The 17,056-nt window shown below is 37.9% G+C and overlaps 1 protein-coding gene across 1 annotated transcript in view; it reads right to left on the bottom strand.

Annotated features, from left to right (window-relative positions):
* LOC140230365 (sodium/potassium/calcium exchanger 5-like) overlaps window positions 1-16,588 on the bottom strand; it is a 68,969-nt gene extending 52,381 nt beyond the window's left edge. The window contains exons 1-3 of the mRNA XM_072310513.1: window positions 16,565-16,588; window positions 15,748-15,848; window positions 14,152-14,447 (exon numbers count right to left, since the gene is read on the bottom strand). Of these exons, the coding sequence (XP_072166614.1) occupies window positions 14,152-14,447; window positions 15,748-15,842 (391 nt within the window). The 5' untranslated portion in view covers window positions 15,843-15,848; window positions 16,565-16,588. The remainder of the gene's footprint in view (window positions 1-14,151; window positions 14,448-15,747; window positions 15,849-16,564) is intronic.
* Window positions 16,589-17,056: the final 468 nt, after the last annotated feature.

Raw genomic sequence — 17,056 nt, 5'->3', positions numbered from 1 at the left:
CATGGTTTGAAAAAAAAAATCACCTCCCATAGACATAACACGTAAACTTGTCTGATTTTGAGTCTTTACCTTTAATCACAATTTCTAGTATGATGACGTCATCATATATCAAAACCATCACATGGACTTGAGAGGCAAATGTTCAAAGTACAACATATCTGAATTTGGGATAATATTGAACTTAAACAACAGAGATAGGAGCAAATGAATGTCAGAAACAGTACCTCAAAAAAATCAATTCCACTTTTTTTATATAAAATGACGATTTGATGACGTCATCGCGTTTCTCTGGCAATATTGATACTTGGAATGTTATTTACAATTCATATGCTTTTGTAATATGCAATAGAAATATAGGGTCAACGGACGATTTAAAGAGCTATGACGAAATAAACAAAGACATGTTTTTTCACTATATTTGCAGAAAGACGCGCGTGCGGAATTTCAACTTTGACGCCTGTGCATTCCTTTGTTATGGGTCGAAATCGATCGGAAATCAATGGATACTGTTACTCAAAGTATCAGGAATCCAAATCAGTCAAAAAAATTGCATTTCCATGTTTCTTAAGCGCTCTGCGCGCGAAATTGCGCGGACGGACGCGCACGCGAGAAAATGTTTGAAACGCTTATAATTGTCTGAAACTTCGAGATTTCCCATTGGGAAGTCGTTTTGAGCCTTTTAAAATTTTGACGCGCGCTTACGCGCGCCTAATGATGACCTGGGTAACTAGCGTTAGAAAGTAAGATAGAGCGTGACCTGAACTTTATGTCCAGCGAAAATGATACAGAAATGACATCTAGTTATGAAGTTATGATTGATCATGTGACAAGGTCCGAAAATCACAAAATGGCGCCTAGATGACGTCATAGATATGTTACTGTCATGAAAACCTTATTGTGGCTAGATATTGTTATGAGACATGTTGACTGAAAATGTCATGTCATTCCGTGATGTCATTGTTGAGATATTGACGACACAAAATGTGGCAGAAAGAAAGAAGAACGAGACATGAAAACTCGTCACATTGAGGACGAGTTAGGTGATACGCTTGTGGTCATCAGATGACAGTCATCTGTGATCGACAAAGAAAAGAATGTGATATAGGCACCTTGAAGTTATATTGAGCGTGCATGCGAAACCGTTTCTGTAACCATTCGGCCACGGGTCATCCACGGAAATGGTAAGACAAAAAAAAAACAAAAACAATGTATAGATATAACAGGGGGAAAGTCAATGCCCACTCAACTAACGTGGCCGTGTGAACATCTATTGCATTGCTAGACGGAAAAGCGGCCTTGTAACGACTGAGGTCGCTATGCCATTTCTGGCAACTTGGGAAAAATACGTCCCGCAGACATAAAACCTATAATTGGCTGGTTTTGATACCTTGCCTTTAATCACAATTTTCAGTGTAATGACGTCATCAAATTACAAAACAATGGCATCGTCTTGAAAGACAATTGTTCAAAGTACAACACCTCAGTCGCCGTCATTACATACTATGATCGGTTTGACAAAGTCAACCTGCAAAATGTTGCTGCAGTCGAAGCAATGTGGTCTCCAACACACAAAAAAGAGGGATATGGCGTGTGTGTGTGTCTGTGTGTATGTATAGGTGCGTTTATATACGAACGTGATTTCTACATGGACGAATATATAATACAAATTGAAGAAAAAAAGTAAAACAAAAAAAAATTGTTTCGTGATCTTGTGAGGTTCGAACCCGCAATCTCACGTCTCTGAGACGGCGCCTTTAACCACTCGGCCATACGTCTCGACGAGAGAATATGGGGAACGTAAACTTATGTATGTGAAAGATACATGAGGAATCGTTTTGTCCACATTTCATTTTCATTTTCAGTTTTAAACTGCAAAATTGTCAATCAGATGAGGAGATTTCAAAAAATAGAATGCATGATTACTGCAGCTTATTGTCTCAGCTACAACATACTAAAGTTTCAGAGGAAATGAAGCAAAATCAACCGAGATAAAGGTGCTTAAACGTTGTTAAGTCAATGCATGCTTTAAAAAAAAATCACCTCCCATAGACAATACACGTAAACTTGTCCGATTTTGCGTCTTTACCTTTAATCAAAATTTAAGGTATGATGACGTCATCAAATATCAAAAGCATGACATGGACTTAAAAGGCAAATGTTCAAAGTACAACATATCTGAATTTGGGATAATATTGAGCTTAAACAACAGAGATACGAGCTAATGGATGTCAGAAACAGTACCTTAAAAAAATTAATTCCACTTTTTTGATTTCAGATGACGATATGATGACGTCATAATGTAATTATGGAAATAATGATACTTGAAACGTTATTTTCAAGTCATATGCTTTTGTAATATGCAATAAAAACATAGGGTCACCTGACGTTTTAAAGAGCTATGGCGAAATAAACAAAGACATGTTTTTTCACTGTATTTGCACATAGATGCGCACGCGAAATTTGAACTTTGACGCAAGTGCATTGCTTTGTTATTTGTCAGAATCGATCAGAAATCAATGGATATTGTTACTCAAAGTATCAGGAATCCAAATCAGTCAAAAAAAGTGTGTTTTTATGTCACTGACGCGCTGTGCGCGCAAAAATGCGCGGACGGACGCGCACGCGCAAAATCGTTTGAAACGCTTAAAATTGTCTGAAACTTCGAGATTTCCCATTGGAAAGTTGTTTTGAGCCTTTTAAAAGTTTGACGCGCGTTTACGCGTCCTAGATGACGTCCTAGGTAATTAGCATCAGAGAAAGAAAGATAGAACGTGACCTGAACTTTATGTCCACAAAAAATGATACAGAAATGACCTTTAGTTATGAAGTTATGATCGATCATGTAACATGGTCCGAAAATCACAAAATGGCGCCTAGATGACGTCATAGAGACGTTACTGTCAATAAAACCTTATTGTGGCTAGATATTGTCATGAGACATGTTGACTGAAAATGTCATGTTATTCCGTAATGTCATTCTTGAGATATTGACGACACAAAATGGGCCAGAAAGAAAGAAGAATAAGAAAAAAGACAGATTTTGACAATCACAATAGGTGATACGCTAAAAGCGTATCACCTAATAAAAAAAAAGAGAAATTTTGACAATTACAATAGGTGATACGCTGATAGCGTATCACCTAACGAGACATGAAAACTCGTCACATTGAGGACGAGTTAGGTGATACGCTTGTGGTCATCAGATGACGGTCATCTGTGATCGACAAAGAAAAGAATGTGATATAGGCACCTTGAAGTTATATTGAGCGTGCATGCGAAACCGTTTCTGTAACCACTCGGCCACGGGTCATCCACGGAAATGGTAAGACAAAAAAAAAAACAATGTATAGATATAACAGGGGGAAAGTCAATGCCCACTCAACTAACGTGGCCTGGTGAACATCTATTGCATTGCTAGACGGAGAAGCGGCCCTGTAACGACTGAGGTCACTATGCCATTTCTGGCAACTTGGGAAAAATACGTCCCGCAGACATAAAACCTATAATCGGCTGGTTTTGATACCTTGCCTTTAATCACAATTTTCAGTGTAATGACGTCATCAAATTACAAAACAATGACATCGTCTTGAAAGACAATTGTTCAAAGTACAACACCTCAGTCGTCGTCATTACATACTATGATCGGTTTGACAAAGTCAACCTGCAAAATGTTGCTGCAGTCGAAGCAATGTGGTCTCCAACACACAAAAAAGAGGGATATGGCGTGTGTGTGTGTCTCTGTGTGTGTATAGGTGCGTTTATATACGAACGTGATTTCTACATGGACGAATATGTAATACAAAATTGAAGAAAAAAAAGTAAAATAAAAAAAAAAATGTTTCGTGATCTTTTGGGGTTCGAACCCGCAATCTCACGTCTCTGAGACGGCGCCTTTAACCACTCGGCCATACGTCTCGACGAGAAAATATGGGGAACGTAAACTTATGTATGTGAAAGATACATGGGGAATCGTTTTGTCCACATTCCATTTTCATTTTCAGTTTTAAACTGCAAAATTGTCAATCTGATGAGGAGATTTCAAAGAATAAAATGCATGATTACTGCAGCTTATTGTCTCAGCTACAACATATTAAAGTTTCAGAGGAAATGAAGCAAAATCAGCTGAGATAAAGGTGCTTAAACGTTGTTAAGTCAATTGATGCTTTTAAAAAAAATCACCTCCCATAGACAATACACGTAAACTTGTCCGATTTTGCGTCTTTACCTTTAATCACAATTTAAGGTATGACGACGTCATCAAATATCAAAAGCATGACATGGACTTAAAAGGGAAATGTTCAAAGTACAACATATGTGAATTTGGGATAATATTGAGCTTAAACAACAGAGATACGAGCAAATGAATGTCAGAAACAGTACCTTAAAAAAATTAATTCCACTTTTTTTATTTCAGATGACGATATGATGACGTCATATTGTAATTATGGAAATAATGATACTTGAAACGTTATTTTCAATTCATATGCTTTTGTAATATGCAATAAAAACATAGGGTCACCTGACGTTTTATAGAGCTATGGCGAAATAAACAAAGACATGTTTTTTCACTATATTTGCACATAGATGCGCATGCGAAATTTCAACTTTGACGCCAGTGCATTGCTTTGTTATTTGTCAAAATCTATCAGAAATCAATGGATATTGTTACTCAAAGTATCAGGAATCCAGATCAGTCAAAAAATGTGCATTTTCATGTTACTGACGCGCTGTGCGCGCGAAAATGCGCGGACGGACGCGCACGCGCAAAATTGTTTGAAACGCTTAAAATTGTCTGAAACTTCGAGATTTCCCATTGGAAAGTTGTTTTGAGCCTTTTAAATGTTTGACGCGCGCTTACGCGTCCTAGATGACGTCCTAGGTAATTAGCATCGAGAAAGAAAGATAGAGCGTGACCTGAACTTTATGTCCACAAAAACTGATACAGAAAGGACCTTTAGTTATGAAGTTATGATCGATCATGTAACATGGTCCGAAAATCACAAAATGGCGCCTAGATGACGTCATAGATACGTTACTGTCATGAAAACCTTATTGTGGCTAGATATTGTCATGAGACATGTTGACTGAAAATGTCATGTTACTCCGTAATGTCATTCTTGAGATATTGACGACACAAAATAGGCCAGAAAGAAAGAAGAATAAGAAACGAGACATGAAAACTCGTCACATTGAGGACGAGTTAGGTGATACGCTTGTGGTCATCAGATGACAGTCATCTGTGATCGACAAAGAAAAGAATGTGATATAGGCACCTTAAAGTTATATTGAGCGTGCTTGCGAAACCGTTTTTGTAACCACTCGGCCACGGGTCATCCACGGAAATGGTAAGACAAAAAAAAACAACAACAATGTATAGATATAACAGGGGGAAAGTCAATGCCCACTCAACTAACGTGGCCGTGTGAACATCTATTGCATTGCTAGACGGAAAAGCGGCCTTGTAACGACTGAGGTCGCTATGCCATTTCTGGCAACTTGGAAAAAATACGTCCCGCAGACATAAAACCTATAATCGGCTGGTTTTGATACCTTGCCTTTAATCATAATTTTCAGTGTAATGACGTCATCAAATTAATAAACAATGACATCGTCTTGAAAGACAATTGTTCAAAGTACAACACCTCAGTCGTCGTCATTACATACTATGATCGGTTTGACAAAGTCAACCTGCAAAAGTTTGCTGCAGTCGAAGCAATGTGGTCTCCAACACACAAAGAAGAGGGATATGGCGTGTGTGTGTGTCTGTGTGTGTGTATAGGTGCGTTTATTTACGAACGTGATTTCTACATGGACGAATATGTAATACAAAGTTGAGGAAAAAAACAGTAAATAGCTAAGTATTTTGTTTCGTGATCTTGTGGGGTTCGAACCCGCAACCTCACGTCTCTGAGACGTCGCCTTTAACCACTCGGCCATACGTCTCGACAAGAAAATATGGGGAACATTATGGACTTGAAAGACAGTTGTTCAATATATAACACATTCAACGTACGTTGTCAGTTTGGTATTGACATGACCATCTATCACACGAATATCAGGCAGGTATTATAACCTGTATGAAATTATTATAGGCATGGTTATCAAATTCCCCTAAAATTTCCTTATAATTGCCTTATTTTTACACACAGTTATGCTATCCCTTTAAACTCGTCACAGTTTAATTAGAATCATTAACATCATACATTAGTACCATATTCAGTTCCATAGCTGATCACGTTTGCTAATTAATTAGGATTAATTGTCTAGAATGTGTCATATGGCCAACCTGTATACACACGTATACACACACACACACAATGCTAAATGTATGTATCAAACATCTGTAACACAACTTTGAACTTACTGTAGGAATTATCGCTGCACTTATCATTCATACTTTTTATCACCATCTGAAACTCCACAAAAACCACTAATTGACAAATAATCATCAATACAGAAGACTGACTTAAAGGAACAATGCAAATACCTTTTTTACAATGTATAGCTTGTTACATGTGTAAATCAGCACAAAGTAACCACGACTACATTGTGTTACTGAATTGATATGAACAAATTTCATTTTGTTACAATATACTATATCAGTTTAAAAAGCCCAGCCTGCAAAATTTTGCAGCAGTCGAAGTAATGCAGTCTCCAACGCAAAACAAAGGTATACTGTGTGAGTGTGTGCGTATAGGTGTGTTTACATGCAAACGTGTTTTCTACATGGACGAAGGTGTAGTACTCCATTGAAGAAAAAAAAAAGTTAAAAAAAATAATTATTTTCTTTCGTGCTCTTGTGAGGATCGAACCCGTACGTGTGCAACCTCATGGTTTCTGAGACGACGCCTCTAACCGCTCGGCCATTCGTCTCGACGAGAAAATTAGAGGAACGTAAACTTATGTACGTGAAAGATGAATCAGGAATCGTTTCGTCCGCATTCCATTCTCATTTTCAGTTTTAAATTGCAAAATTGTCAACCTCATGAGGATATTTCAAAGAATAAAATGCATGATTACTGCAGATTATTGTCACAGCTACAACATACTTAAGTTTCAGAGGAAATGAAGCAAAATCAGCTGAGATAAAGGTGCTTAAACGTTGTCAAGTCAATGCATGGTTTCTAAAAAAATCACCTCCCATAGACATAACACGTAAACTTGTCCGATTTTGCGTCTTAACCTTTAAACACAATTTAAAGCATGATGACGTCATCAAATTTCAAAACTATGACATGGACTTGAAAGGCAAATGTTCAAAGTACAACATATCTGAATTTGGGATAATATTGAGCTTAAACAACAGAGATACGAGCAAATGAATCTCAGAAACAGTACCTTAAAAAAATTAATTCCACTTTTTTTATTTCAGATGACGATATGATGACGTCATAATGTATTCATGGAGATATTGATGCTTGAAACGTTATGTCCAATTTATATGCTTTTGTAATATGCAATAAAAACATAGGGTAACCAGACGTTTTAAAGAGCTATGGCGAAATAAACAAAGACATGTTTTTTCACTATATTTGCACATAGACGCGCAGGCGAAATTTGAACTTTGACGCAAGTGCAATGATTTGTTATTTGTCAGAATCGATCAGAAATCAATGGATATTGTTACTCAAAGTATCAGGAATCCAAATCAGTCAAAAAAAGTGCATTTTCATGTTACTGACGCGCTGTGCGCGCGAAAACGCACGGACGGACGCGCACGCGCAAAATCTTTTGAAACGCTTAAAATTGTCTGAAACTTCGAGATTTCCCATTGGAAAGTTGTTTTGAGCTTTTTAAAAGTTTGACGCGCGCTTACGCGTCCTAGATGACGTCCTAGGTAATTAGCATCAGAGAAAGAAAGATAGAGCGTGACCTGAACTTTATGTCCACCGAAAATGATACAGAAATGACCTTTAGTTATGAAGTTATGATCGATCACGTAACATGTTCCGAAAATCACAAAATGGCGCCTAGATGACGTCATAGATATGTTACTGTCATGAAAACCTTATTGTGGCTAGATATTGTCATGAGACATCTTCCCTGAAAATGTCATGTTATTCCGTAATGTCATTCTTGAGATATTGATGACACAAAATTGTCCAGAAAGAAAGAAGAATAAAAAGAAATAAAGAGAGATTTTGACAATCACAATAGGTGATACGCTGATAGCGTATCACCTAACGAGACATGAAACTCGTCACACTGACGAGTTAGGTGATACGCCTTGGGTCATCAGATGTCGGTCATCTGTGATCGACAAAGAAAAGAATGTGATATAGGCACCTTGAAGTTGTATTGAGCGTGCATGCAAAACGGTTTCTCTAACCACTCGGCCACGGGACATCCACGGAAACGGTAAGGCCGAAAAAAAAAATGTATAGATATTACAGGGGGAAAAAGTCAATGCCCACTCAACAATCGTGGCCGCGTGAACATGTATTGCATTGCTAGAAGGAAATGCGGCCTTGTAACGACTGAGGGGTCGCTGTGCCATTTCTGGCAATTTCGGAAAAATACGTCCCGCAGACATAAAACCTATAATCGGCTGATTTTGATACCTTGCCTTTAATCACAATTTTCAGTGTGATGACGTCATCAAAGTACAAAACAATGACATGGACTTGAAAGACAATTGCTCAAAGTACAACACCTCCGTTGTCGTCATTACATACTATTTGACAGAGTCAGGATGCAACATTCTGCAGCAGTCGAAGGAATGTGGTCTCCAACACAAAACAGAGGGATATTGTGTGTGTGTGTGTGTCTGTGTGTGTGTGTATAGGTGCGTTTATATACGAATGTGATTTCTACATGGACGATATATGTAATACAAAATTGAAGAAAAAAAAAGTAAAAAAGCTAGGTATTTTGTTTCGTGATCTTGTGGGGTTCGAACCCGCACGTGTGCAACCTCACGTCTCTGAGACGTCGCCTTTAACCACTCGGCCATACGTCTCGACGAGAAAAAAAAGAGGAACGTAAACTTATGTATGTGAAAGATGAATCAGGAATCGTTTTGTCCACATTCCATTCTCATTTTCAGTTTTAAACTGCAAAATTGTCAAACTAATAAGGAGATTTCAAAGAATAAGATGCATGATTACTGCAGCTTATTGTCTCAGTTACCACAAACTTAAGTTACAGAGGAAATGGAGCAAAATCATCTGAGATAAAGGTGCTTAAACGTTGTCAAGTTAATGCACATTAAAAAAAAAAATCACCTCCCATAGAGATAACACGTAAACTTGTCTGATTTTGAGTCTTTACCTTTAATAACAATTTGAAGTATGATGGTAAGTCTTCTTGAACCAAGAGTGTGGAACGCAAGCTTCTACGTGAAAGATGAATCATGACGATCACCCGTGACCGACACATCTTCAAAGGGATCAGTTATTAGAAGTGGAAGCCCTCGTGCCAAGCATATTGTCTCAGCAATTCCAAAGCAATGATACCCTTACATTTATGCATACCATAATTTCCCTCTGAAATCAATGGTAGGTATATTCATGTACAATTGCTTGCCTTGTCCATAAACTTTGCTTTACAAACTTTCAGTGAAACGTGTCATAACATAATTCTGTAACTCCATTAGCAGGGATTGACTTCATAAAGAAAGATATATCAAATTGAACGCTTAGCGCGTATAACTAAGGGGGATTTTAGCCTGATGCTCTGTTCTTCACTGCTCAGATACCAACAACACTCATTACCTACGGCTACGTATAGAGAAACAGCCATGACGAAAATAAGTTATTCCTTTTCTTTGGCAGATAGACACACAACCCCTTTAAACCACACTATAATTGACATGGAGGGACATGAAAAAGTTCATTACTACTACTGAACAGTGATGCCTTCTACTCATGTGGCACAAGATACCTCTATAGCAACATAAAACCTGTCTACAACTCCGTTATTGCGTCAAACAATAACATCCTGGAATTTCAAAGAGATGAGCGAGACGCCATACACCTGGCCTAGAGTTAATTCATTCAGTTGCCATTCCTGCTCCAGTTGAGTTATGCAAATTATTTTCCGACCTGTCTTGTGACAATATAACAGGAACAAACGTAGAGAAAAGGAAAGGGAAAAGGAAAGGTGGCAAGCGGGGCACTGTACCAAGGGCAATTTAAACAATACGTATGATAAATGAAGCAAATCCAACCTAGAGCCTCCGACAAAAAAAAAAGAGGAACTTGAGCGACTGTGTGTCGTGGGGTAGTATAATTGATAAGATAATACGATAAATGACATCGATCGGAATAAAGCTGAACTGCCAAAAGAAACACAAAGAAAGAGAGAGAAAAAAATGATAGCGTCCTGCGGGTCTCGAACATCTCGTCCTAAGGTAGTGCATAATGACCATGCAGCGCGCTAAGTGACTATAAAGCCACACGGCTGTACCGAAGATTGGATGTGAAATTTATCTTTAATCTTTTTTTATTTATATATATATATATATATATATATACATATTTATCTTAAATATTTATACCATATACAACATGAAAAAGTTCATTACTACTACTAAACAGTGATGCTTTCCATTCATGTGGCACAAGATACCTCTATAACAACATATAACCTGTCTACAACTTCGTTATTGGGTCAAACAATAACAACCTGGAATTTCAAAGAGATGAGCGAGACGCCATACACCTGGACTAGAGTTAATCAATTCAGCTCCCATTCCTGCAAGTTATTTAAACATACATGTTCCTACCTATCCTGTTACAGTATAACAATAACCAATGAAGAGAAAAGGAAAGAGCAAACGAAAGGTGGCAAGCGGGACACTGTAACAAGGGGCAATTTACAACATTAAGTGTGACAAAATTAATGAAGCAAACCCAATCTCCAAACTCCAATACAAAACAAGGGAAATAGAGCAGCCGTGTTCACGGGTTACGTACACTTGATAAAGTAATACGATAAATGACATCGGAGTAAAGCTGAACTGCCGAAAAAAAAAAAAGAGAAAAAAAAGAAAGAACGGATAAAAGTCCTGCGGGAGTCGAACCTCTCGCCTTCCGGTATGGCGTTATGAACAACCAGCGCGCTAACCGATTATGCCACATGGCTGTCCTGAAGATCGAGTGCGAAACTTAAATCTAAATACTATCGTGACAGTGTTGACTTGTGATGGCGCTATTCAACTTCCCACAAGTGGCAGCGTGGATTCGATCAATATACAGTTGCAAAGAAAAATTGGGAATCGTTCCGTACAGATTGCATTCTCATTTTCAGTTTTAAATTGCAAAATTGTCAACCTGATGAGGAGATTTGAAAACATAAAATGCATGATTACTAAAGCTTGTTGTCTCAGCTACAACATATTTATGTTTCAGAGGAAATGGAGTAAAATCAGATGAGGTAAAGGTGCTTAAACGTTGTCAAGTCAATGCATGGTTTAAAAAAAAATCACCTCCCATAGACATAACACGTAAACTTGTCTGATTTTGAGTCTTTACCTTTAATCACAATTTCTAGTATGATGACGTCATCATATTTCAAAACCATCACATGGCCTTGAAAGGCAAATGTTCAAAGTGCAACATATCTGAATTTGGGGTAATATTGAGCTTAAACAACAGAGATACGAGCAAATGAATGTCAGAAACAGTACCTCAAAAAAATCAATTCCACTTTTTTGATTTAAAATGACGATATGATGACGTCATCGCGTATTCCTGGCAATACTGATACTTGGAATGTTACTTACAATTCATATACTTTTGTAATATGCAATAGAAATATAGGGTCAACGGACGATTTAAAGAGCTATGGCGAAATAAACAAACACATGCTTTTTCACTATATTTGCAGAAAGACGCGCACGCGGAATTTCAACTTTGACGCCAGTGCATTCCTTTGTTATAGGTCGTAATCGATCGGAAATCAGTGGATATTATTACTCAAAGTATCAGGAATCCAAATCAGTCAAAAAAATTGCATTTTCATGTTGCTTACGGGCTCTGCGCGCGAAATTGCGCGGACGGACGCGCACGCGAGAAAATGTTTGAAACGCTTAAAATTGTCTGAAACTTCGAGATTTCCCATTGGGAAGTCGTTTTGAGCCTTTTAAAATTTTGACGCGCGCTTACGCGCGCGTAATGATGACCTGTGTAACTAGCGTTAAAAAGTAAGATAGAGCGTGACCTGAACTTCATGTCCACCGAAAATGATACAGAAATGACATCTAGTTATGAAGTTATGATCGATCATGTGACAAGGTCCGAAAATCACAAAATGGCGCCTAGATGACGTCATAGATATGTAACTGTCATGAAAACCTTATTGTGGCTAGATTTTGTCATGAGACATGTTGACTGAAAATGTCATGTTATTTCGTAATGTCATTCTTGAGATATTGACGACACAAAATTGTCCAGAAAGAAAGAAGAATAAAAAAAAATAAAGAGAGATTTTGACAATCACAATAGGTGATACGCTGATAGCGTATCACCTAAAAAGACAGATTTTGACAATCACAATAGGTGATACGCTAAAAGCGTATCACCTAATAAAGAGAGATTTTGACAATCACAATAGGTGATACGCTGATAGCGTATCACCTAAAAAGACAGATTTTGACAATCACAATAGGTGATACGCTCAAAGCGTATCACCTAAAAATAAAGAGAGATTTTGACAATCACAATAGGTGATACGCTGATAGCGTATCACCTAATGATAGCAAAACCCTCTGTGTAGCGCTGAAGGAAATATGGCTCACTAACAGCCAACAATGCACCTGTCGCCAGCTCTAATACAACGCAACTACGTAAATAGAGAAGAATTGTATCATGAACTGTTTGATAGAAGCGAGCATAGCCCATCTGGAAGTAGACCAACTGGTAAATGAGGCTAATTGGCAACTGGACTACATGGTCATTAGACGAACTAGTTGAAGACGAAACGGGATTAGATCATGTGGGTTGAGACTAAACAGTTATTAGACGAAGTGGGAGTAGACCAAATGATAGATCACCTTTATTCTATGCACTGAGTGCAGCTTCCTCAGCCATAGTTCAACGAGAATAGGCCTGCATGCTCACCTGAAGTCATTGCCTTTTCACCTAGTCACTTGCAGCCAAAACTACCGGTCGCAAGTTCTCTTGTTGTCATTGCTTTCAAAGGTGCTAAATTTTGTTTGGATCGGATTTACACCCCACCCCATTCGAATGCTAGACTTCTTTCCGCAGTTCAGCGATTTATTAGAAGGTGGCTACTCGAGTATTTGTGTTGATTAACAATGGTATTAACCAACTCTTATTGATTGCGCTGAAAAGTGCCATTTTTTTTCTCGTTGAGACTAAATAGTTATTAGACTCGATGCTGTTGTTGCCAACAGGGTATCAGTCAAAGGAGATAGCGCATTCACGTTTTACTAATCCCTCTAATCTGAGCTTTTTTATTCCTCTGAACTTAGTCCGTCTTCGAAAGTTCCCCTGGTAAGGAAGGCGAATTACTGCTCCTTTGTCAGCAAGTGGAGCCCAACCCGAGATTATCTATCTAACATTAGGCAAAAGACATTCCGTAAGACTAAGAGGGTAGGACATACCAATACTACTTTCTTCATCATAAGAAATCTGCTGACTATAGAATATGCAGTTCTTGAAAGTCTCGGTGTTAGTGCTAGTGTATACTGGTAAGACCAGAATAGATCAAAACACACACACTTCAATCAATAGAGTATATTGAAGCTAGAACGCGAGTCTCTCTCGTCTTGCTATACACCTATACAGCATAATTTCTGATCCTGTACACCTACTATTATTATCAAGTCTCGATGGTTCGCACTTTGAGTTTGAGTTGCTATAAAACTATACTTAAGTTCATCATTAGGTGTTAATTAATATCCGTACCACTCTAAGTCTTTCCGAAGCCTTGTTTTGTGTCAAGTTTGTTTAGGGTCCTGTAATATACATCGCACATCATCTCTCTTCGTCAGTATACATTATATATATTGATAATTATAGATACCTGTGGGTAGAAACGTATATAGAAAGATAAATATATAAAGATGTTTCTAACAATGTTTATTACTGACTTTCCTCAAAACGACGGAAAGATGAAAACAAACTGCCGTGTCTCTTTATAGGTTTTTTGCTGTTCATGTTGTTGTTCTGTCTCTTTCCAACTCACCAATGAGTGCATCGCTTTCTAATACCCCGCCATCGTTGCTAAGCACGCCGTTGGGTGTATCTGCATGCTCCTCTATAGACCCGTATGTCTCATCGGTCTTCTTGGACAGCAAACTGACGCTGTCTGACTCGTCACCATCGGCCTCGTCACCATCTGTATCCGCGTCGTGCCCTCTACGCGCATTGCGAGCCTGCCACCACGCGCTCAAATCATCTGCTCGTTCTGACAGGTGTGAGTTGTAGTACATGATGATAATGTAGAACACATAGCCGCTGCTAAGAATGAGACCTTCCCACCTGTCAGGAAAAAGAAGCAAATTGTATGTATTCAATCCTAAAATTCTTGTTAAAGAGCAAGCAAATTGCATGCTTTCTTTTGTAGATTTCTTGTGTGAACTAGGCTGAGTTCATCCAAATAACATATAGCTGTCAGTATTGATGCAGTAATATTAGCAGAACATTTGACAATCTGACAATCCGTTTAAAAGTTATGATTTTTTAAAGTTTCGGTGCCACGACCACCGCCGGATGAGAAGACTACAACAGTATGTGACATCGCTGCAGGACAACGATAGAGAATTCCACATCTTTTTTCAATAAATAGTATAATTCCCTTAACTTGTGACTGACACGTAATCAAGGAAATCTTGTGCCCCTGCTTTCTGAAAGAGATAAATCAAGTGCTCATTCCTTTTACTAGACATGTGAAAATATGCTGAATTTGGCTTATAATTTTATTCCTTCCATGGTAATTCTGCAGTGACGTCACAAACTGTGACAGTCTTCTTATCCATGCAGTCGTGGAAGCACTGGAACTTTAAAATTCCAAAGTTATTAAAGGGATGGTCTGATTTTTCCTCAACTTTCACTAATGTGCTCTGCTAATTTTGCTGCATTCACTCAATCCACACATATCTGGGAGACTTTGTCTTTTAAAGCTCAACCACCTGCATAGTCGCGTAGATGCTTAAACTTCTTTAGTCTCACCTATAGGCGCATTGTGTAGGAAGAAAAGGAGAAAATGGCGACTTGTCACAACTAGCGTGAATAGTGGGCCTGGTTTGAATGGGTCTAACGGTTTATAGTCATCAAATTCCTTGGGTTTTTTTCTTTACTTGTGTAAGCGTCCCTACCAGACCGCGCCAATACCTCGATAAGTTTATGATAAAGTAATGCATATGGCGTAGAAGTCTGGGTACATAATGTTTCAAAGTTCTTAACAACGCCTCCTAGAAAATTTCTCTGTTCCTACATAAGTTACCTCTTTTAGTGTGATTAGTTTTAATGTAAATATGTAAATTAAGTACAGTGGAATGTCATTTCTGAATGAAAGAATTACTGACAGTGACATTATGGTATAATGTGCTAGAATCTAGAATCGCCGATCAACATGTATAACATTTCCATCATAGGCAACATTTTAGATGTATTCAAAAAGTACTATGAGTGTGAATTTTCCTTACCAGTACCTCATTTTTTTTTTTTTTTTTTTGCCAAGGATAGAAAGAGGTCGCTGTACGACAAATAAGATTAAAACCCTATAGTGTTTGACGTGCCAAGGCCCTGTTGGCATGACTGGTCGCATGGCGTCACTTACCATACAATTTTTGAATCGAGAAGAACGATCACCATAACAAGAATACTGATAACGTAGATTGCACAATCTCGGACGAAAGGCCACCAGTGAAGCATGACAACCTATGTTAGGTTAAACAATAAATAAATAAATAAATGAATAAATAAGAAGATTTTTTTTTCGAACTGTATTTGTACATACATATCATCAAATAAGTTAACTTTTGCTTTGGATAGGCCTTTGGACACTGATCCTCTTCTAAAGGCCGTTAATGAGCTGTCAGTGCAAAGGTAACTCATAATCGAACTGACTGTACATATAGGACACAAAAAGATGATCTCTAAATGTCATGCATTTTGAGCGCATAATATTATAATAATAATTGACTGTTTAGATGAGAGATAAAGAGATAAGTTCCACATGAATTGTTGTCCTGCCAAAGTTTTAATCGAAGTCTCATAATACTGTTTGTTGGAATCCCTTATTGTTTTGTTTTCCTTTCTTTCGCACAGTCCTTTTCTATTCCCTTAATCCCCTTAATCCCCCCCCCCACACACACACACACATATAAAGATAATAAAAAATACCGGGTAATAGCTCATCCACTCCACTGACACGACTGATAAATAACATTTAATACTATTGTTATGTAAAAGATAAACTCTAATTGCCTCTATCCTTAAATGAATCGACGTCCTTGTTTCCGTATACTGGGCCCCTCACTTAAAAAAAAAATACAAAAACAAAAACAACCGTAGCGCCCTGTGATCAACGCATTTTAGGGAAAATGTATACAACCTAACATCCTAACAATAATTGAATATAAAAGGCTACCTACCTGACCGGCGAAGAAACAACACAAACAAATGATGATGAAAACGTTGAATGCAGCTGAGCCTACAATTGCACTCAGTCCAGTGTCGTCATGCGATATGAACGTGCCTGTTGAATAAAAAGAAACAGGAAGATTTGTGTTTTAATGAGAATTCAGAGTTAATTTTGAAGTCACCTTTTTTAGGCGATGGTGGGGGTACGTCTCGGCTACAAAAGCTCAAAATGCTTATGTCATACTAATTTTACACTTGCCTTTTTTTTAATGAGCCCGTTTATACTTACCTTGGCCCAAGTAGGATTATTGTTAAATTCATACCAATATGTTTAGCTTTTTACACCTACTAATATATCATATACCAACTCCTAATTGTCCCAGACTATAATAAAGGGGAAAACTGACGTGGTATGTGTACCCTATATATTTTCTTATCCTCATATCTTCCGGATGATGTGAACATTCATGATTACGTTGCTCACAACATCACCTAGCCGACCC

The sequence above is a fragment of the Diadema setosum genome, chromosome 7 (genome assembly GCF_964275005.1).
Source record: "Diadema setosum chromosome 7, eeDiaSeto1, whole genome shotgun sequence".
NCBI classification, from domain to species: domain Eukaryota; kingdom Metazoa; phylum Echinodermata; class Echinoidea; order Diadematoida; family Diadematidae; genus Diadema; species Diadema setosum.
Note: the sequence above shows the minus strand (reverse complement) of the source record. Positions and strands in the feature narration are given on the sequence as shown.